The following is a 22,750-nucleotide window of genomic DNA, read 5'->3' as shown; positions in this document are numbered from 1 at the left end:
GGAGGGATAGGAGAGGCAGAGGGGAGGAAACAGTTATTTTGGTCTGTACCTGGTCAGAGAAGCCTTCAGGGAAGAGACAGTAGGTCAGAGTTCTGAAGGATGACCAAGTTAGCTGGATGGCCAGAGGGACAGGGAAGTCGGGAGGAAGGATGAGCCTGTGTAAAGGTCCTGAGGCATGAAGCAGTGTAGTGCGTTTGGGAAATGACGGGTGGTTTAGTGTTGCTGTCGTGTGTGGGGGGGGTGGGGAGAGGAGGGAGAGATGGGTGGGGCCAGTTCTTACAGGGCCTCGGCGTCATGCCTTGCAATGGACAGGAGTCACGACTGCTGGGCAGGGGCAGGGGAGGGGGAGGGACAGGACTGTCGGGCCTGTGTATTGAAGGCTCCCTCTGGTGGCTGGGGGTGGATGCACTGGATGGAGGCTACAGTCAGGGAGACCGCTGAGGAGGCTGCTAAGCGTTCATGCAAGAGAAGATGATGATGTTGGAGGCATCCAACATCTGGATATGGAGAGGAGACAACGGGTGAGGGCCGCCAGAGGTGGGGTCCCTAGGACCTGGAGTTCATCAGAGCTAAGGAGGCAAAGGGCCCAGGACGTTGGCCGAGTCCCTTTGTCCGTGTGTGGGAGGATGGCCGCACCGCTCATTTATACGTGGTGGGGTAGGCTGAGTTCAGTTCTGGGGCACGTTGAGTTTGACACGCCCGTGGTCCTTCCAGCTGAGGAGTGCGACTGTCCCTAACAAGGACACGGCCCAAAAAAGGGGAGGGGAAACAGGTGTCACAAAGGCCACACGGTATCCAAAACCCATGAGCTTTTCTCACAGGTGAGCTCCTTATCCGCCTCACTCAGATCCACATGCGCGTCCGTGGACGCGTTTCTGTTAAGCACGGCCCTCGGGTCGGCCGTCAAACGGCACACACTTACAGCGAGAAGCAGGCACGCAGCAGCCAGCAGAAAAGGCAGCACAGCCATGTGACAGAGGGCAGCGTGAGGCCACGCAGTGAAGGGACAGAGCGTAAAACACTGAGTCTGAGGACTCTTACAGCGGCCCCCGGGGGCTTCGCTGTAAGCTGGCACCCACGTGCCCCTCGGTGACATCAAGTCTCCGATGAGACGCACCCACCCCGCCTGGCAGGCTGCGTAAAAAGTGTGAAAACTATATTATAACCTTCAGAAGCATTTCCATCCGGTTGATTAAAAGGAATAATTAATGCGATAAGCAAACGCTACACTCAATTACGTGGAACAGCTCATTGCCCCAGGAGGCGAGCTGCCGTGGCGTGGAACCGACGCTAAGTAAGAATCTGTAGAAGAGCGACGGGCGGAGTATGTCTCCTTCGCTAGAGACTGGGCACTAGAAATCCAGATTAACAAGATTTTTAGCAATTTAGCCGCTACTCAAAGCCCTCGATAATATGACCCAGATTGTCTTTTTCAGACCTATTTCTCCTTGACATTTTTTAAATGTTTATCTGTATTAGAGAGAGAGAGAGAGAGAGAGAGAGAGAGAGAGAGAGAGAGAGAGACAGTGAGTGAGTGCGGGAGGGGCAGAGGTGGAGACACAATTGGAAGCAGGCTCCGAGCTGGAGCCCGACACACAGCACAGCACAGAGCCCGACGCGGGGCTCGAACTCACAAACCGCGAGATCCTGACCTGAGGCGAAGGCGGACGCGTAACCGACTGAGCCACCCAGGCGCCCCCAGCCTGCTTTTTCCCACTTCCATGTCTTGGATATACTGTCAGCTCTCTTGGAACAAAAGCCCACTCTTCGCATTTCTGCATAGCTGAATCTGGTCTATTCTTTAAGGTCCAGCCGACAGTCACCCCCTCCAGGAAGTCTCCCTGCCCTGTCACGTGATTACTCCATCACACTGCCTCTGAGCTCACCCCCGGCCTACAACGTTTACTGCCACCTTGCATGGATATCATGAGCCGGGCAGAGAGTGTGCCCTGCCCGTCAGTCTGCATTGTGGGCTTCCACATGCTTGGAGAACGAGTGGCAGTTTCTCATTCATTTGCTGCAGCGGCTCTGTAATTACTGCGACGAGAAAAAACCTTAAATGACTCAGCGTGTCACCTCTGCTCCTCTCCTGGCTCACTGATGAGGACTCTAGCCTTGCCAGGCCATTCCCCGCTTCTCGAACTGGGTAACATAACCTCTCTTATACGTCTGTGATGCAGAATCAGGAGAAAGGAGGGAAGGTGTGAGGGTTGAGGCCTGGGTGGTGGAGTCTGGGAGGTCTGGGAAGGCAAAGGGGAGGAGCTGAACGCAAGGAAGGGGTGAATGGGAGCAGAGAGGGGCTTTCAGAAGCATTGCTGTCGGCCACCCGATCCTTTTATGTTGGAGAAATACAAGTAAGAATGTGAGTGATTCTGAAGTTGTTGTTTGCCGGCGGGAGTCTATAAAACTATGAAATTCTCAGAGACACTGCTCAGAGACTGGCCTTCAGAGGCCATGGTCTTCAGAGAGTTGTGGCGAATGTGAAAGTTGTTTCCCGAATCCTTAAGGCTCAGGAATTAGATGTTACGTGTTACAGATTTTGCCTGCTCTCCCAGCACAGCTCAGACAGAATTAAACTGTGACCTTTTCTTTGAGGGGGATTTCGGTGGGAGTTGGAGGTGTGGGGGGCATGTGAGTGTTCAATACCAGAACGTTCTGATGCCTCTGGAGCCAGGGGTTAGGGAGTGTGATTGAGGGGGCTGGAGCACAGCTGCTAGAACCTTCTAGGTGGTTGAATCACCTATTCTGGCCTCCAGTGCCCTCACCTGTAAATGAGGGAGGTGGGCGATTGAGACCTAAGGTCCCTTCTGGTTCTGTGATTCTCTGGGACCTGTTCAGAGCTCACCCTGTGCTGCGGATACAGGGGACCCTCCACCAGGAGAGGCCTGGCCCTCCCCTACAACACGTTCAGCCCGGGTCACAAGGGAGCAGGGATGGAGTCCTGTTGCGGGTTTGCAGGGCAGGAGACAGGAGGGTGCAAGAGGGGAAGAACACCTTTGTACCAGCGCACTCAGGATCTGGGCTTTGGGGAGGAGGTCTGGTGTTGGGGGGGGGGGGTGGTTGCTGACGGCCAGGGCTGTGTGCCCCACGTGCCGGGATGTACCGAGACACGGAGGGTGGTGGGCCAGCCGTCGTCCAGCATGGGGCCATGGTCCGGGTCCTCCAGGGAGTACTCGACCGAGAAGGCCACCGGCTTCACATAGTCAGCAGTGTCCTGTGTGGGAGGAGATGAGGGAGACGTGAGGAGGCGTGGGGTGCCCATTTCTGGGCCAGGACGCTGAGAGAAAATGTCCACTTTCCTAACACAGGAGGGCTGCTTCCCTGTCGGCCTCAGGGTGAGTCCGGGATGAGGGGGTGTGCTGGATGGATGGAGGTTCAGCAAAAGCTCCCGCTCGCCCTTCAAGGCTGGGCACCTCCCCCCCCCACCCCCACCCAGCGCCTCGGCCTCCAGGGAGCCAGGCTGGGCCCACCACCCCATGTGCACACCCTGTCCAGAGCCCTTACTCCGGCTGGCTCCTTATATGGCATTCGAACTGCCTCTGTGTGCTGATCTCCCTCCTTCAGAAGCACTTGGCACAGGGCTTCACGAATGCATTGAATCGATGAACGAACAAATGTGTGGACAAAACAGGGGCTCTTCCAGCGGGGGTCCGGGTATGGTTGGTAAAGAAGGGGATGCTTAGAGATGCCTACAAAATCTCCCGCGTGGAACCCAGATCCTGACACGAGTGGCTTCTTTGTATCAGGGCAGTGACTCTCAAACTGGAGGTTTTGCCTCCCCGGGGGTGGGGAGGGAGGGGGCAGCAAAACCCTGTGTGCTGAACCCAACCCCTAGTTTCTGATGCTGGCGGGTCTGGCGTGGGGCTTGGAAACATGCATTGCTAACAGGTTCCCATGTGATGGGGATGCGGCTGGTCCAGGGGCCCATGCTTTGAGAACCAGGACAACAAACACCTCAGAGCGGGGGCCACAGATTAACGGACGCAAGGACCTCCCATATCCGCTCACTTTTCCGACTTCTGGCCTTTGAACCACGGGGGTCGGGTGGGCTCTTAGTGCCCCCTGCTTGCATCTTAAGGCTGGAGCAGTGGCCTGGGCGTTTGGAGTTTCTGGATGAGGCAGACTTCCTATCCTCCTCCTCATCCGTGAAATCAGGCACCAGGCCACTGCTGGTTCCCCCTCTCTGCCAGGCTGGCTGCTCTCGCCTCCTCCTCCCTGCTCGTCCCCGCTATGAGCCTGTCCTACCTGGTCCTCATCTTTAGCCAATGCCTGCTTCCATTCCCTCCGGCCATGGCCCCCGCACCCTCTGTGAGCCCTCACCGAGCCCAGATTTCACCCTCTGCTAAGGAAACGGCAGACATCACAGGGCTGGGGAAGAAGGGATTTTGGAGGTGGGTACCAGAAGTGGTAGAAAGTGTGTCCCAGTAGGGCATGAATATGGGGGGTGGGCAAGGTCTGGGACAGTGTACCCCAGCTGGGCCTCCTGAGGCCCCAGCTGAGCTCTCTGCCTCTCCCATGGCAGCACCTCGTCCAGCTGTGTCCCCTCCCTGTTTGACCTTGGTCTCTGCTGGTGGGGCTACTGGGCGTCAGGCTCACCAGGACATGGAAGTTGATCCGCTCACAGTGCTGCTGGCTGGAGGAGAGCAGGACAGCTCGGTTGGTGTATCGGTCCCCGCCCTCATCCAGGTGGGCCCGCGGCGTGTACCGCCTCTCATCCATGGTGGCGTTGTATCTGATGCCTGGAGGAGGGGGAGGGCAAGACCGTGAAGGCGGAGCCACATTTCCACTCAAGGCTCTGCCTGTCTTTTAAGAGAGCCTCCTGAAAGCCAGCCTCCTCCAGGAAGCCCTCCAGGCTGGCCGGGGAAGAGCTGCTCTTCTCTTCTCACCAGGCCCTAGTGTGGGTGGGAAACTCCGGTGCACAGAGTGAGAAAGGAGAAAAAGGAGGGGCAGATGGGGCTGGCAATGAAGGGAAAGAGAAAGAGAGCTGTAGGAGAAATCAACGTGGTGGAAGAGGAGACAGAACGAGCGGCCAGGGCGATGCCCTCGTCTGAGCCCCTCCTGGAGCGCCGGACATCCCCGCCTCTCCCTTCACCTTCCCAGGTCCTGTCAGGCGTGGGTCAGAGCCTCCACAGGCCGCAGTTCCCACCCCGCGAGCCCTTCCCACTAGCTGCTCCAACCTAAGACGCTGCTCTGGGGTTGAAGGCCTGCAGCCTCCTTCCCTGTAACCGGGCTGATCTTTTGCCAAATCCAGGAAAAGCCTCACCTCGTCCCCTGTACCCCAGCCCAGCCCTCTGGGTGCACCGATTCTTGCACCTTCCTCTTTTTATAAATAGAAGTTGAAAGAAGCGCACAGCCACCCAGGCTCGCCTTCCCCCCCCCCCCCCCCCCCCCCATCCTTCTGGTGAGCCCCGCTCCCTGGCTGAGAAGCTTTCAGAAATCCCGGTTTCTTGCAGTCTGGTTCCAGAACCTGCAGCTGTCACTTCCTGGGGCCGCCTGGGTCCAGGGCTGCCGTGAGTAGGCGCCTGGCTCAGAGGGAAACTGCCCTGCCCTAGACCAACACCCACTCTGAGCAGTGACCACTCCCACTGGGGGTTTCATCTGTCTGACCCTCTCGTTTCCTGCTTCCCCTCCTGGGTCTGACTCTTCCTCTGCATCCTGGCTGTCCCAGTTCCCTGTTCTCGTCCCAACTTTGCATCCCAACTCTTTCCTTCTTCCTCTGGCCCCTCCCTTGCTGGTCACTGCTGCTCACTGCCATCCCCTTGCTTCTTGGAATTGGATCATCAAATGCAGTCATCAAGGTGGCTCGAGTTGTGACCTGGCCCTTAAAACCTATTGCAGTGAAAGCCCTGGTTTTGAAACAGAGCAGTCCCAAAGTCTATGAAAGGTGGGCGGGGGGGGGGGGGGGGGGGGGGGCGGTGGCGGTGGAGATAGGGGCTGGGGGGAGTGGGGAGAGGCCTGGTTTACCGACTGTGTCCGTTTTGAAATGGGGTGCTAGGAACACGGGCGTGAAGCAGAGGAAGGCGGCCAGGCAGGTGGCGTCCCTGCCGCTGCGTTTGCAATCCCTGTGGAAGATGTTGATCTTGGACGGCTCAAAGTGGAGGCTGGCGTTGATCTGAACCACAGGACGGGACCTGGAGCAGAAGAAGGAGTAGCTGGAGGGTGGGGCGTGTGGCTGCTGCGGGGGCCCAGCAGAGCGGGGGACAGAGGCGGTGGGAAGCGGATGGAAATGGGATCTGGAAAATCTTGGAGGAGGGCGGAGAGGGGCCCCGGAAGTTAAGGTTTTGGGCAAAACAGGGACAGGTGGGTGGAGGGCAGCCACATAGCCCCTGGAGGCAGCCCTTCAACATTTCCCAGGGGCTGTATTTGCTGCAGACCATACTGACTGCCTCCTGCCTCCTCATCCCATCCCTGGACAGCCATTGGAATAATCTGGAGAGTTGTAAAAAACCCTGATGCCCAGTTTGTCCTCCAGATCAAATCAAATCAGGATTGGCATCGACCTGTCTGAAAGCAGTGCCTCTCGAATTTTAATATGCTCGCACATCTCTGGGGGATCTTTAAAATGCAGATCCTCACCCAATAAGTGGGGACCAATTCTGTATTTCCAGTAAGCCCTCGGCTGAAGCTGTTGCTGTTGGCCCAGGCCCAAGCTCTGAAGAGCAAGGTGTTAACGCTTCCAGGTGGTGGCAATGTGTGGCCAGAGTGGAGAACCATTCGCTGTTGGAGAGATTCCCCATCGATCCACCCGACACGACCCTATCCAAGCAGGCATGGAAATGCAAATGTATTCTTGTATTGGTCTAAGGAAAACATAATCAGAGAACGAAGTACACTGCCTCTCCAAAGCATGCGTTTCTATAACAAGAAGGAAGTGTAGCGTGATTATCTGTGCTAATGCCCTGCTCTTAGCCTAAGGAATTGTGCCTCCCCTGCGCTGTGCCGTGGAGAGGGGGGTTTGGGTCTTGGCTCCACGGTTCCTCATGGACCTCGGGCAGGTCACATGATCTCTCTGAGGGGGATGTGACAGCCAAAGGAGGTAAGTGAGAGGGGCCCTTTGTGTAAAGTGTAGAGTGCTGTGTAAACACAATAGCTTACGTTAGCGGTTCCCAAACTTGGCTGCCCGTTGGAAACAGATACCTGGGGAATCTTGAAAGTTTACCGCTTGCCTGGGCCCCTTCCCTAGACGTTCTGCTTTACGTGGTCTGGGTAGAGCCCGGCCTGTGAGAGTTTGAAAAACTCCCGGTTTGTGACAACACGGTTGGGTCTAGAGGGCATGATGTGAAGGGAAATAAGTCAGGCGAAGACAAACACCGTGTGCCTTCACTTATATGTAGAATCTAAAAAGTGAAACAAACGAACAGACCAACAAAGAGCAGCACTAGACCTATAAATACAGGGAACAAACTGAAGGTTGTCAGAGGGGAGGGGGAGTTGGGCAGAAGGGGGGAAGGGGAGAGGGCGGTACAGGCTACTGGTTGCGGAATGTATAACGTCATGGGGGTGAAAGGCGCCACATAAAGAATACAGTCAATGATATTACAATAGGTATGGTGACAGGCTGTACTTGTGGTGAGCACAGCATAATGTATAAACTTGTCGACTCACTATGTCGCACACCTGAAACTAATATAATGTGTGCGTCGCCTATATGCGAATTAAAAAGAGAGAGAGAGAGAGAGAGAGAGAGAGAGAGAGAGAGAGAGAGAGAGAGAGAGAGAAGCTCCCAGTCGATCCTAACGGGGCAGTTTGAGATCCACGGGGTTGGATCCCAGAGTCTTCCCAGAAGGCCCGGACCCACAATTGTACCACTGCTGAGGTAGCACTTAGGTTTAGACCTCAAAAGTTGGAGCTTGCATGGGTCCTTTCTGCAGACTGATTCTCTTGGGGTGTGTGTGCATGTGTCTTGTTTCCTGCAAAGGACTTGGTTTACTGACCTGCTAGGCCATGTCTACTGCCTACCCTGGGTCTTGCTCACCCGGAACCAATACACTGAACCTTTACCGCCCAAGCCGCTCTTGCTGTCACCCCCAGAGATCCATGAGCCCCAGTATGCGAAGGGGACCTTCAGAGAGAGGCCGTGGCCCCGGTGCACGGCACCCCCAGCGCTGCCTTTAGATGGCCTAGAGGTGTGGGGCAGTGAATGCTCTGGCCATGGAGGATGGGGGGATACGAGGATCCCCCAGATACACTGCTCTCCCTCCTCCCCTACAATGGTCTGTTGCAAGAAGCAGAGATGTGTCCCACCTCGCTGGAGATCCGGTGAGCAAGTGAGGCCCCACTCACACCTGCTCCCCTTTTCTGCTTCAGCATCCTTGACCTTCACCTCTGCCTCTGGGATGAGTCCCTTCCCAAAGCATTAGCATGACCTCTAGTCTGGGGCTCTGTTTTCTAGGGAACCCAGGCTAAGACATCTCCCAACCGGGCCATAATATTCTTGGTGACTGAGAGCGTGTCCACTCCTTTATTCTCCCCGGGGAGTCGTTAGAATACCTCTGTTTCATGCCTTTTTTAAGTTGTATGAAAAATGGGTCTGTGTTCGTATAAAATTACACGCAGGTGGAAAAAGATGGGTTGGAAATATGCCAAAATGCTAACAGCGGTAATGTGAAGTGGATGAAGCCCTGAGTGAGTTCTTTCTTTATTTTATAATTTTTCTTTAAGTTATTGGATTTATAATGAAAAATAGCTCATCAACATACATGAAAAATTAAGCCTTTTCTGGCTCAAAAATTGCCAACACATCACATGGCAAAATATATGGAGTTTTAGAAAGCTCCTTTTTTTTTTTTTTTAAAAGCGGTAGACCATTGCTAAAGAGAGGCCCTGAAAAAAGAAAGAAAAGAAAAGAAAGAAAGAAAGAAAGAAAGAAAGAAAGAAAGAAAGAAAGAAAGAAAGAAAGAAAGAAAGAAAGAAAGGTCCTGAGTGCAGATGGGTGGCAAATATCTGATGCACTGGTGCAGAAATGAGACCCTCAAAAAGGAAAGAAGAAGTCCCAAGGGGTTTGGAGGAAAGAAATCTGTATTACGTAAAGATTCTTTCACACTAGGGGAGAAGGGAGATCCTTCCAGCTGATAAGAATATCCTCAGCCTGTCCTTTAAGTAGCTTGAAAAGCTGAAGTGGAAGAAGTGCCCAAACAGCTAGAACTTTTAGGACAAATTCTAACAGGGGCTTTTGGACACTATAATCTTAGAACTCTGTGGGAAGAGGGATTTGGACTTCAAGACAGCTTACAGTGATTCCACAGAAAGGAAATTTGTAATCACGAGAGGATTAAAAACATGAGGATTAAGAGGGTGAGTTTGGCTGACAATGATGGAAGACAAAGGGACAAAGGTCCCGAAGAATATTTTTAAAACCCGCTGTCTGGGCGCCTGGGTGGCTCAGCCGGTTCAGCATCTGACTCTTGGTGGGACCCTGATCTCAGGGTCGTGGGAAGATAGCTCTGCACTGAGTGTGGATCCCGCTTCAGATTCTCTCTCTCTCTCTCTCTCTCTCTCTCTGCCCTTCTTCCCTGCTCTCTCTCTCTCTGAAATAAATAAAAACAACAGGCCCCTTCCCCCTCACCCCCCGCCAAACCCCAGTGTTCATCCTGACCCTCAGCGAACCCACCACAAAATCACAGCATTGCCAAGGGCGCCCACCGCCAGGTCCACCAGCCCATCCTCGTTGAGGTCCAGTTGTCCGTGGATGCTGCAGCCAAAATACTGGAGGCCGGGAACCAAGTCGGAGGCGGCAATTCTCTGCAGGAAGTGGGAAGAGAAAGCCAGGCATGGGCACTGTTCACACAGGGCAGGACAGGACAACCCTCGGGGAAACTACAATCGGGAGCACTGGAGAGAGCCCCTTTGGAACCATCAGGAAGCTTCCGGCCCAAAGCCCAAACAGACCCCGCTCCTGGTCTGTCTGTCACGGCACCTAACGTCAAGTCATTCTTTTGGATTAAGATCTCGCGTCTTAAAAGGGTTCCCCATTAAGTGTAAATACATGTTCCCTGGCAGGTAACCCAGCGGCCCCCCTGACCATGGTGTGTTAGACTACCTTACTAAGAAAATACGTAGGCAAAAGTGAGGACCCTGAGGGCATGGGACCCGAGATGGGTCCCTCTTGAGGCGGGCAAGGTTTCCAGCATGTGGCATTTCCAGAGAAGAGCAAGCCCACGTGGGAATTCTCCACTCTGTCAACTGCCTGCGTGTGTGTGTGGGGGGGGGAGGGGGTGGGGAGTGAGGTTAGGGTCCCTGGGGTTTTGTTGTTGCAGGGGGAGATAGAGCTACGCAGGGAGAGGGTGCCCGCAGGGGTGATGGGAAGGTCCAGAAGACAAATGCACCCGTTTCAAAATCCCGACTTGAGGCAACTAGAGCTATAGGCCAGACTGGGGTCCTTTCCTGCAGGAGGGCACAGAAGAGGCTCCTGAACCGGATGCTCCAGCAGGAGCGGCCAGGACTCCTGGTCCAGCTCCAGCTGTGGACGGGGAGCGGCACCTGCTTCGGCGTCTTTAGGAGGCTGGCTCGGAAGCCGTGGAAGATGTAGACGGCTCCTCCGTGGTTGTCCTCCAGAGGGGCTCCCACCACCACGTCGTTGTAGGAATCCTGATTGAGGTCCCGAACCGAGGCGATGGAGGACCCGAATCGGGCATTCTGGTAGCCGTGGGAATCCTTCAGTGTTCCGTTATAAACAAACCGGTTCTGCGAAACCAAGGGTGGAAAAAGGCTCGGGCTCAGGGGGATGTGGCAAGGACCCTCAGGGTCATGGTCCCCTCTGGCCTGCAGCACCTTGTCTCCAGCCCATGTTCCCCAGAATTCCTACTCTCCCCGGCCTGGCTCAGCGGGTGGGCACTGGCCTCTCGGGGTGCACCCAGTGAAGGCAGAGTGGGGCCAGGTGCCTCAGAGGGCTCCGCCCCCCTCCCCCCCCCCCGCAGTAGTACCTGTCTCAGGGTGTAGACGTACACCCGGCCCCGCTCTCGGCCCTCGCTGAAGTACATGGGGGCGCCCACCAGCAGGACATCAGTCACCCCGTCGCCGTCGATGTCCACAGAGGTGATCTCGCTCCCGTAGTAGGAGCCTATCTGCAGCACAGGGGTGGGAGAGGGCAGTGCGCTGGGCTGCACAGGGAGCCGAGGACGCCCTTCCACTCGGAACTTGGGTGAACAAAGACAAAGGGTCCTCCCCTTCTCACCCCCCTCTCCCCTCCCGTGGAGAGGACTCACCTATTTTCACTTGGTCCCATCTTTCCCTCTTTCCTCCCTTTTTTTTTTTTTAAATGTTTATTTATTTATTTTGAGAGATAAAGAGAGAGAGAGAGAATGAGCAGGGGAGGGGCAGAGAGAGAGAGAGGGAGAGAGAGAATCCCAAGCAGGCTTCAAGCTGTTGGCACTGAGCCCCACTTGGGGCTCAATTTCATGAACGGAGAGATCATGACCTGAGTCAAAATCAAGAGTCAGATGCTTAACTGTCTGAGCCACCCAGGCGCCTCTCCTTTTTTTTTTTTTTTTTTTTTAAAGTTTATTTATTTTGAGAGAGAGAGAGAGAGAGTGCGGAGGGGCAGAGAGAGAGACAGAGAGAGAAAATCCCAAGCAGGCTCCACAGTATCAGCACAGAGCCGGACTTGGGACTCCATCCCGCGAACTGAGATCATGACCTGAGCCGAAATCAAGAGCCTGACACATAACTAACTTAGCCACCCAGGCGCCCCAACGTCTTGTCTCCCTCTGTCATCCCACCCCCTCCACCTCTTCTTTCTTCCCATTGGTGAATTTTATGGATTGCCATTTATTCTGTTTGTAAGCAGCACATATCATGGCAAAAAATGAGCAAAATTAGAAAAAGGTATGAAGAAGAAAATAAAAGTGACCCGTTGTCCACACATCCAACTATACGTCCCATGTTATAAGGTTTTAGTGTATTTTCACCGAGTCTGTTTTGTCTAGAGTGTGTGGCTTGTTTGTGTGTGTGTGTGTGTGTGTGTGTGTGTGTGTGTGTATGACTTTATTTTCACAGTCTGGGATCATACTATATATAGAGCTTATATATGATTTTTGAATAAAGCAATGGGTCATGAGCACTTTCTCCGTGACGTGTTATATTTTTTCCTACAACATGATCATTGGTGGTTTTATAATATTCCAAATTATGCATGTGCCACGTGTATAATCAATCCTCTTGTTGGACACGTGGCTCATTTCAATTTTTTTTTTTTTTTAGTTTATATTTTGAGAGAGAGAGAGAGAGCAGGGGAGGGGAAAAGAGAGAGAGAGAGAGCAGGAGAGGGGAAAAGAGAGAGAGAGAGAGAGAGAGAGAGAGAGAGAGAATCCCAAGCAGGCTCTGTGCTATGAGCGCAAAGCTGGACGCTTTGGATCCCAGGAACCATGGAGATCACGACCTGAGCCGAAACCAAGAGGTGGGCACTGAACCCACTGAGCCACCCAGGCGCCCCGAGGCTCGTTTCGATTTTTAATGTTACAAATATCTTGGGAATAGCACCTTGGACGGGAGATTATGTTTTCTTTTTAGCATTTGAGCACTCTGTGTTCCTCTCCCACCTTGGGGGCCGTGCCCCCCCCCCCTTCAACGAGGGGGCCACTCACCTATTCAAGTCAGAAAGCTGAGGGTCCTCCCCGGCTCCACCGCCACCTCTCCCACCCGCAGGTTCCCAGCAAGCCCTGCCTGGAGTGCGCCAAACACGTCCTGAGTCCGTCTCCTTCCCTCCTCTGCGGTTTCTTCCCCAGGAGAGGCACCTCTGCCGAAGGACCCCCTGCCTCACCCTCCAGTTCACCCCTGCGGGCAGCCAGAGTGGCTTCTAGCAGCTGACCACACTACTCCTTTGCTTTCGGAGGGGTGCAGGGGGAAGTCCAAGTTCTTCAGTGTGACCCTCTTGGACCTGCCTCCCTCCCTCCCTGGCCTCTGCCTACACCCCCTCCCCGCCCTGCACCTCCAAGTTCCCACACTCGCTCCTGACATTCCCAGTGATTTCTCCCAAAGCCCCGGGCCCTGGCTGGGTTCCAGGCTTCCCTCTGCACATACTTTTCTCTTGTCTGCCCCGTTCTCCCTTCTCCCTTCCGGACAATGTCACCACCCTCAGGTCACTTCCTGTTAGAAGCTGGCCCTGGCCTGCCCTGCCATTTCCCTTTCCACTGCCTGCAAGGGGTGCCCCTCTGCAATCACCCCCAGCCCCATACTAGCACCTGTTCTCCACCCCTTCCCCCACCCAAGAGTGGGCACCCTGTCCCTGCTGTGTCTCCTCCAGGCCTGGGCATAGACAATAACATAACAAATATAATAAATGTTTATTGGACCAGCGGGTCACTTAGGAAGGACGAAGGAGTCCCTCCCAGGGATAGGCCTGTGTGACACGCTTTACAGCCTGTTAGCTCGTATGAGCCTCATGCTACCTTAGGAGAGATCACTGTCCTCATTTCACAGGGAACAAACTGAAGCTCAGTGAATTTGAGTCACTTGCCCAAGGTCAGATGGCTGGCTACAGCCAAACTGGGTTGAAACTCCGGTCTGACACCTGAGCCCGTGATACTCCCTCCCCCAGCCACCTCCTGGCGTAGGGTGCTTTCAGGAGAAATCCATCGTCCGGCATTAAAAGCTTTTAACTGAGGAGAAAGATAGAAAATACGGAAGAGGGGAAAAGGGAAATTCTAAACACAGGGTGGGGGAGGGAAGAGCTATCCCTACCTAAAATAATTAAGAGGCAGACAGAGAGCAAATAAGGGAGGAGTGGGGGAAGGCATTTGTCTAAATATGTGGCCTCAGCTATGTGGGTCACGGTGATTTGGAATCCACTTAATTTAGCTGCCTTCAGCACTGCGGTTTCTCGTTCGGATGTTGGAGGCGGAACCAGGCAGTAAAAATGTCATAAATTCATCAGCAAATTCCCTCCAGCTCTCAAGGTCTAGCCTTGGATTCCCGAAGAGCCAGCCCTGGGCAGAGTGTGGGCAGGCAGGCTGGAGGCTGGGGGACAGAGCAGTGCCCCAGGTCTGCCAGTGCCCTTGAGACGGGACGGGGAAAGAGAATGATGGCTTCCTGCACCTGGAGGGACTTTGGTTAGACCCAGGGAGGAGCCTGTCCTCATGGTGACAGGCCAAGGGCAGGGGGCAGGGCTGTTCCTGGGCTCCGCAGAGCCGAAGGTGAGCTGGGAATGATGGGAAGGGCCTGGCTAAGGCCCAGCCCAGGCCCAGGGTGCCGTGGATGCTGAGTGCGGCCAGGTGGGGGTGGGGGGGCTGGTTTGGGGTTGTCAGGGGTCAGGAGGCAGTATCATGCAGAAAGTCCTGGATTCTCAACCCGACCCAGCCTCGAATCCACCATGTAACCTTGGAAAAGGGATGTGGCGTCTCAGGACCACAGGTCCCCTCGGCTATTGGCATGGCTTGGATCAGAAGAACCCTGTTTCCCGATCTTTCACTACCAGTGACTCTTGTAGCTTTTCAGTTGGCATTCGTGACCACCCAACACGAGACTCTTAGCAACACAGTCTGGTTCCCATGCGGCCCAGGCAGGGCAGGGGCTGTACCACTCTGCACTGTTCCCATTCCAGGAACAGGAAAGAGCTGGCGTCCTGGTGGACCCACGGGGCCTCGCTGTGGGTGCGTCAGCAGCTGCTCCCGCTTCTGGCAGCATGAAGGCGGCCGTGAGGAACGTGACCATCCCCCCCGGGATGCCTAGGGGCCCTGGCAGCCCGAGCTAGGGGCCTAGGTGCTGCCTCTAACCCTGAACTCTGGATGTGAACAGAGAGAAGCTGGCAGCCAGGGGCAGAGGTCTGGCACCAGAGACAAGAGGCAAACAGATTCTCCCGGGTTCTTGCTGTCGCAGGGACCACGGCCTGGCTTTCTGGGGATGAGACAGTCCAGCTCCAAGGCTGGTATGAAGGAGGTGTGTGACCCCCAACCGGGAAGGATGTCTGCGAAGGAAGAGCAGAGCCCCCGCCAGCCCAGCCTTGCCCACATGCCCTCCCGCCCGGCCCCTGCCCCCAGCCTCCCCCTCCATTACCTGTTCACCCCGCAGGGCCTGGTGGATGGTGAGAGTACGGTTGTTGTGCATGGTGAACAGGATGGCTTTGCCCGTGTGGTTGAACCGGGGTGCTCCTGCCACGTACACCCGCCCCTGCCTGGAGGACACGACCGACGTGACTGTGTACCCTGCCACGGGAGGAAACAGGCTGGTCTCTGCCCCAGCTCCTCGGCTGCGCCTGAAGGGCCAGCCGAGGGAGTGCATTCAGGGCAGGCTGAGCAGATGTGAAGCAGCGGGGTGGTATTTCCTAGGAACAACTGGGGAGGCCTGGAAGAGGCAGGGCTCAGGAGGGGGGTAGGGAGGGTGGGGAGAACTCATGCGCCCCACCCCCTGCTGGAGGAAGCCAAGGAAGCCAGGTGGGGCTATGAAAAGGCACTGCCGACCTGGAATGTGCATGTGCCCCCGGCCCCTTCACCCGCGTCCCCGAGACGTGTGAGAGAGAGCAGGGAGGAGGGAGGTGATGAGCCCTGGCCGCACTTCATCTCGTATGGGGCAGGCTTTGATTTGCAATCTCCACCAATGTCTCTCTCAGGGACCCGCCAGTGTCCTCGCTACTGCAACCTGCTGCTAGGTGGTCTGGAGAACTACAGCACTGGCTGTCCAGGTGGGAGAAGCCGCTCCACTGGGCATCGACGTGGGGTCCCAGGGACTCTTGTGGCCCCAGAGCTTTGCAGCCTCAAAGGCTGGAGCCCCCTCCTCTCAGTCCCACACATACGCCACGTAAAAGAGGAAGAAATGGAAACCAGGGGCTCTTTGGGAAAGGCCACCAATCCGTGTCCTCAGGATGGCTTTGCCCTATCACTACCCAGCACGGGGGACGCATGCAAAGCCCAGAGCCCCACTTTCTGCCAGATGGTTGAGAGCGGATCCCGGTTTTTAGATGCCTCGTCAGCAGTTCTGGGCTGCTTCCTGGCAAATGGATGTCTCTTTCTGCCATGTGTGCACGTGTGTGGGCATATGTGGGTAACACAACCGCTATGGTTCCACTGGTTGCTTGTGTAGCGGCTGCAGGATGTGTAGACGGGTTGATTCAGTGGCTGGGAGAACAGGTGCAGTAGGGCGAGCTACTCTGGTTCCAGACACGGTATTTTTGACTCTTAAAGGTGTATTCTGGGAAATGGGGCTCGAAAGGTCAGCGAAGCCAGAGTGTTGCATAGGCTGTGTTGGCTGTGTATTAACACAACCATAAATATATGAGGGTAGGGTGGGATCAGCCTTGCAGAGTGGGGCCGAGGTGTCTTCTGAGCCCTCAGTGGTGCAGCTGAAAATGTTCCCAATTAGCCCTGGGCTTTGGGCTTCCTCAGAAGGAGACACAGCAGTCATGGGAAGGGCTTGGGGGCCGAATGTCCTAGGGGCAGGCATGGGCCTCTCAAAGCAACAAGCAGCATTGAGAACTTCCTGCTTCCCACAGTCTGCTGGCTGTAGCTTACATTTCCATGTGGTTCTTTGGCCAGCAGGCAGGGCCATCCTGAAAGCTGGACCGGCCTCCCAGAAGGCCTGACAAGATGACAGAAATCCATACAGTTTCCTTGCGGGGAGGCAGAGAGCCTGGTCTCCCAGTCTCCTTCCTCCAAACCTCCCCTCTCCCTTGGGGCATGTAGGAAGGAATCTTCCAGAGACCCCAGACCCTGCCCTCATGGATGAGCCCCAGAGGGAGGAGGAAGGAAGAAGGGCTGTGACAGTGGGTAAGGCAAGATAGTTGGGCCTCATGAGGGTTTTTTGGTCTGGTTCTACCCCACTAGGGCCCCTTGGGAGGAGGAAGACAGTTATGCTGGGCCAGGAAGAGGTGGATTCATCCCGCTGCCCCTCACTCAGATACCTTCACTATCTCCCTACTACCAACACGAAAAGGCTCCAACTCCTTAACCTGGCGTTCGAGGTTTCCTGCTGCAACCTGCGCCAACCTGCCTTCCCCTTCCCCCTCCTGCTCCACCCCTCTGTTCCATCCTGGTCTACTTCCTGTGTCCTGACCCCGCCTAGCACTTTCCACACCTCCCCCCTTTGCTTGAACCTTCTTGGTCTATTCAGTCTTTTTCTGCCTCAGAGACCCGGTGTCAGCCCCGGAACATGTGCAGTGGGGGCCGGAGTGTGCCGGCCACTGGTCCACGACCACCCACAGTGCTGGTCCTGCTCACTTGGGCCCTGGGCACCAATGTTATCGATAGAGAGAGAGAGAGAGAGAGAGAGAGAGAGAGAGAGAGAGAGAGAGAGAGAGAGAGAGAGAGAGAGAGAGAGAGAGAGAGAGAGAGAGAAACACGATCGGGGAGGGGCAGAGAGAAAGGGAGAGAATGAACCCCAAGCAGGCTCTGCACTATCAGTGCAGAGACCAGGCAGGGCTCGATCCCGCGAACCTCAAGATCACGACGTGAGCTGAGATCAAGAGTCGGATGCTTAACTGAGCCACCCAGGTGCCCCTGTGCTGCTCTTTAATGTCTGCTTCCGAAGTGCTTAACGGGAAGTGACTTCTGCCTTGATGGTGACCGTTAACAATAAAAACGAACATGGACTTCTCCTCCACGTGCATGTTGCCTTGGGAGGCAGCTTAGCGTGCCCAAACCCTAGCCAAGGCAGAAGGTTTTAAAGGCACACCAACAGTGGGCCTGGTGTCCAGAAGCATCGACTGAGGCACATTTCAGGTACAGGTGTTTTGCTTACCATTTATTCTACCTGTTTATGGAGAGCCCGTTGCATGCCGGGCACGGTGCCAGGTGTGGATACCAGGCTGAAGAGGCAGCGGTCCCTGACCTGTGCCTGGACATTTGCAGGATATTCACACACAGGTCCTTGTTTCACGTGGGGGCACGTTCCCCCGGGCCCCTCCTCGCCCGCGCCCATTCGCCACACTTAGCTCGGGCTCTTACCTAGATAGGCGCCATGATTCTTGAGCTCCTCGGGAAATTCCTTCAGGTAGGACTCGCGGAGGGGAATGACCTTCCCGCCACTGGTCTCCTTCAGCACGGCTCCGTTCCAGTCATAGGCGCCAACGGCTCCCAGCAGAATGCCGTCCTGACGTCGGGGAGGGGACACACATCAGCTCGTGTCCCCGGGGGGCCCCTTGCTGGGAAGCCACCTCCAGGTTCTGCACAATGAAGCATCCACCACAGCCTCTTTGGGCACCTTCTCCTGTGTTCACTATTTAACTGACTTCCAGGCAGGGTTCTTGACTTTTGAATGAGGCCAGGACCGTCCACCCCATCCTTAGCACAAAATGATCAAACAGAGGAATGTTCTAGAAACAGACTCCACCTCTAGAACCAAGCCTCCATTGCTCTTTGGGCTTCATAAGCCCCACAGGAAATCTCCTGTCACTGTCCCTTCCTTCTGACGCTCCTGGAAGCTGTGGCCCCTGCCCGTGGCCTCCCTCCACATTCCTCTGTGGCGTCTGACTTGCTTCCCTGTGTGCAAATCTTACGTCTTCATTTCTTCAGTAACAATTCACAGAGTGTCTACTCTGGGCTGGCCACTTGCTCGGAGCTGGGATATAGTCCCTGCCCTTGCAGAGCTCAAAGTACCACGCAAATGTGCAAGTTAACATAATAGTTGCAAAGCGTGATAACTGCTATAGGGGATGTGGTAAATACCACAGTGAGATTTAGTCTAGATTGAAATGGGGGTCAGGAAAAGCATTTTTTTTTAAATTTTTTTTTTCAACGTTTTTTATTTATTTTTGGGACAGAGAGAGACAGAGCATGAACGGGGGAGGGGCAGAGAGAGAGGGAGACACAGAATCGGAAACAGGCTCCAGGCTCTGAGCTGTCAGCACAGAGCCCGACGCGGGGCTCGAACTCACAGACCGCGAGATCGTGACCTGGCTGAAGTCGGCCGCTTAACCGACTGCGCCACCCAGGCGCCCCAGGAAAAGCATTTTTGAGTAAGTGATGCTCACCCGGACACCTGGAGGGGGAGGGGACGAGTGTGCAAAGGCCCTGAGGCTGGAGAGAGTTTAGAGGCGTTGGTTTTAAGGAACTAGAAGCCGTTTGGTGGGCTGGAGTGCAGAGTGACAGAGGCCAGAGCGACTCTGATGAGGCTGGACAGAGAAGCCAGGGCCACATTTGTGACAGCCTGCACCCTGAGGAAGGGGGCTTGTCTTTAATTGCAGTGTAAGTGGGTGCTGCAATGCTCAGGCAGGAAGACGGGAACTCTGGCTCCCCGAGGGGCAGGCAGTCTCCCTGTTACTGACTCCAAGGTCACTCCTCACTCTCTGGGCTGCCCCTACACCCTATCCACCACTACCCCGCCTCCTTAAACAACCTCCTTGAACAAAGCTAGTGGATACAGGAAGACAGATAGCAAGCCCTTGGAAGCAGGGAGGGCCACCTTCCTGGGTGACCTTGGTGACTCCTGGCCCGGCAGGTTGTGCCCCGGCTTTGGGCTGTGAAAGCACTAGCAGATGAAGTCACCTCTCTCCTCCCCTGAGCCTCCCTAATCCTGGCTGATTGGCAGGATTTGAGGTTCCCCCGCCACGTGGGGCCCGGGGCACCCCATCTCCCCTCCCCTCCAATACCATGGTGCCAACAGAACAATGTGATTCTGGCCTTGGGACAATCAGGGCCGTGAATGAGCAGGTGGGCAGTGTCACCATGCAACAGTCTCACTGGTGGCCGCGGAGGGGGCAAGACTGTGAACCTTACTCAGACCTTCCATTTCTCATTTCCCAGGGGTCACTTTAAAGAGTGAAGTTGATCTCAGATAAGGTTTAAAAAGTCCAAATTCTCTGGAAATAGAACTGACTGTTCAGACAATGTTTTTCTGACCGCAAGCAAGCTGGTCTCTGGAGAGTCTGATGTACTTGGTTGTGTTTAATGTCGCACTTTCTAATTAGCTTTTTCCTCCCCGTCTGTGTGAGCCTCAGCCTGGGAGCGCCTGATGATCTCCTGGGCCGGGATCAGGGCCGGCACCTCAAAGACTCACGGCCCACACTCACGGCCAGTGCTCCTTGCACTTGGGGTGTGCTCCTTTCTTTGCAAAGTACTTTCTCATCCAGCCACCCATTTGTGAGAGACCAGCATGTCAGATGTTCATTATCTGCACTTGACAAATGGCATCCAAGGTTCAGAGAGGGAAAGGGACTTGTCCGAGGCTGCACAGCAAGTCGGGGCGGGGCTGGGACTTGGAGCAGGGTGGTGGGTTGGGCAGGGGAGAAAAGAGCCACGGGCAGCCCCCGGACTCTGCTCCCAGTTTTCCATTGGAGCACCCTCTAAGAGGACAGTGATGTTTGGGCCTCGTCTCTCTCCTCCCTCTCTCTTCCGGCTTGAATTCAAGTTTGCTTCTGCAGGACCAGGCTTCTTCCTTCAGGGAGAGGGCTCTGAAGATGAATTTTTGGCCTTGCAGGGGACTGGAAGTCTCCATGATGTACTGAGGAGGACTGGGATTCCTCTGGGGAGGACCCCCGTATGTATGTGGGGCTTGGGGATTCCACTGGACTTCCGGATTTGGCAGCACTGGGCCGGCTGAGTGCTCACAGGCTCTCGCCTTATGCTGTTTCACCCTGGCAGTGCCCGTAGGCCTGTGCTCCCAGGGGGCGGTCCTTTCTTGAGAGGGCTCTGTTACCAGGGAGAGCCTCGCTGAGGAAGGCGGGGAGAGGGCAGGCTGGGAGGGCAGGAGGAGCAAACCTCAGTATGGCACGGTCTTTCCCCAGCTCGGGGAGCCTAGGCATTTCGAATTTGGAAAAAATCTGGAAGGGCAGGGTCCCAAAAAGGGCCAAAGCCTTGACAGAGGAAGCCAAGCATGTAGGCCCGGCTGGAAAACAAATACCAGGGCATTCCAGGGAAGAGCCTCATCCCACGCTCCAGGCCTGGCACCGGCTCCCTGATTTATGGCTTCCTTTCCCGTGGGGCCACGTGAGCTCCCACCAGATACTGCCAGGGTGTGCCTGGGTGGCCTTGCACATGGACCCTTGGCACAAGCTGACTTTTCTAGTGCCCTGTGCAGATGTGAGGATGCAGGCATGGTGGCCCTCAGCAGGTCCAAGGCCAAGTCTGTGCCCTTCCTATAGACAACCTGTACCCGTATTCACTCTAGCATAGCACCTGCCGTCCGATTCTGCTAGCTCATCAATTAGCTGCCTTCTGACCTGGCCCCTGCAGCAGTCTTGCCTCCCTAGCTGAGCTGAATGTTCCTGGTACGTGTGACCATGTCCCTCCAAACTGTGTCCCTAGCCGCTCTGTGTCCCCAGGGTTGGGTCACATCCCTAACACTAGAAACAGCATCGTTTAGGGCAGTGACTCCCAAACGGGGGGCAGTTTAGCCCCCAGGAAATATTTGGCAATGCCCGGAGACAGTTTGGGTTGTCATAGCTGGGGGTGGTGTTGGGGTTGGTGTGGCAGCTGGTGGGTAGGGTCAGGGCCGCTGCCTACAATACACAGGATGGCCCTGCAGCGAAGAATTATCCAGCCCAAGTTGGCAGTTGGGCTGAGCCTGAGAATCCCTGGCCCAGTGGTTAGAGCATGAAGTCTGGAGTCAGACATTGCTGAGTTCCAGTTCTAGCTCCAAAGCTTCTAGCTGTGTGACCTTGGGCAAGCTTCTCTCTCTCTTCCTTTTTTTCTCCCTCCCTCTCTCTCTCTCTCTGTTGCTCTGTCTCAGCCTCAGCTGTAAATTGTTTTGTTGGGAGAATTAACATTTTTAATTCTTAGCACGGAGCTTGGCAGTCAGCAAAGGACTTGGTATATAGTAGCTCCTTTCGTTCTTTTATTCATCCATAAAGCATCGGGGATGCGGGAGTCAAAGAATCACATCTCATGGTCAAGTTGGTGCTGCAGAGGAGTCATTACAGCAGCCTGAGGGGAGGCAGCCTAGTGGAGGCAAGGGCAGCCTATTTGGGGGGCCCCCCCGCAGGAAGCGGCGGGGGGGGGGTGTGTGTGACTGAGGAGGTGGGTGGAGTTAGGACAGGACTTTAAGAAACCCTTACTTGATCGTAAGTCTCAAAATGTACACTTCTAGTTCCAAGCCTCAAGACTCGATTCCGCCAGGGTTTTTCAGACATCTGCTCAAAGACTGAGGTTCAGAGAGGTTAAATGGTTTGTCTGAGGCCACACATCCAGGCAGTGCTTTCTTCTTGCCCAGCAGTAATGGAATGAGAATGCCAGATGCCAACAATTCTTGGCTTTGGATAGGTGGTCCTGTGCACTGAGTCCCGTCCTCCTCCCCAGGCTCCTCCATAGCTCCCTCGTGCCTGCATGTCCACCATCAGAGTGACTCTAGAAGGGCCAAGAGCCCCTCCTAACGCAAATACGTCGTGAAGAGGACGGGTTATACTTTTCACTAATTGCTCAGATTCTGTCATAGACGATGCATTTTTAACAAGCCTAAAGTGGAGCCTGAGGAACAGTGAGTGCCAGGAGGTTTAGATGGGGTTGGGCAGGAAACACCCAGAAACGGGCCTTCAGTCTTCTCTGTGGAGAGAAGCCCTTCACTGTGCCGGAAGCTGGTAGGCAGGGTGGCAAGGAGGTGGTGTGGGGAGCAAGGGCCACTCTGTACTTGACGGCTTGTTCCCGATCGGCGGGTTAGTTGTCTCTGCCCAGAGGTCCCGGGAACAAGGCTCAGGAGTGGGGTGCCTGGCACCAGGGTGCAGCCTGAGACACAGAGCTGGGCTTAGGAGGAGACCCCAATGACCTGGAAATGATTCCTGCCACCAGGTCACTTGGGAACGATCTGAAACAGCATGCCGGCAGACCCTGGCTACCATGTCCAGGCCTCATGGGGTGGAGCCCACGGACAGCCCTGACTGCCCGCCCTAGCTTGC

The 22,750-nt window shown here is 55.2% G+C and overlaps 1 protein-coding gene across 2 annotated transcripts in view; it reads right to left on the bottom strand.

Moving 5' to 3' along the window:
* ITGA11 (integrin subunit alpha 11) overlaps nucleotides 1–22,750 on the bottom strand; it is a 125,990-nt gene that overhangs the window by 17,391 nt on the left and 85,849 nt on the right. For both annotated transcript variants that reach the window (XM_058737264.1, XM_058737265.1), the window contains 8 exons: nucleotides 17,871–18,015; nucleotides 14,989–15,137; nucleotides 10,923–11,063; nucleotides 10,480–10,683; nucleotides 9,611–9,741; nucleotides 5,965–6,131; nucleotides 4,597–4,739; nucleotides 3,104–3,214 (listed from right to left, as the gene is read on the bottom strand). In XM_058737264.1, the coding sequence (XP_058593247.1) occupies nucleotides 3,104–3,214; nucleotides 4,597–4,739; nucleotides 5,965–6,131; nucleotides 9,611–9,741; nucleotides 10,480–10,683; nucleotides 10,923–11,063; nucleotides 14,989–15,137; nucleotides 17,871–18,015 (1,191 nt within the window). The remainder of the gene's footprint in view (nucleotides 1–3,103; nucleotides 3,215–4,596; nucleotides 4,740–5,964; nucleotides 6,132–9,610; nucleotides 9,742–10,479; nucleotides 10,684–10,922; nucleotides 11,064–14,988; nucleotides 15,138–17,870; nucleotides 18,016–22,750) is intronic.

Source organism: Neofelis nebulosa, chromosome 7, assembly GCF_028018385.1.
Source record: "Neofelis nebulosa isolate mNeoNeb1 chromosome 7, mNeoNeb1.pri, whole genome shotgun sequence".
NCBI lineage: Eukaryota > Metazoa > Chordata > Mammalia > Carnivora > Felidae > Neofelis > Neofelis nebulosa.
The sequence above is the reverse complement of the archived record's forward strand: the minus strand, read 5'-3'. Positions and strand labels throughout refer to the sequence as shown.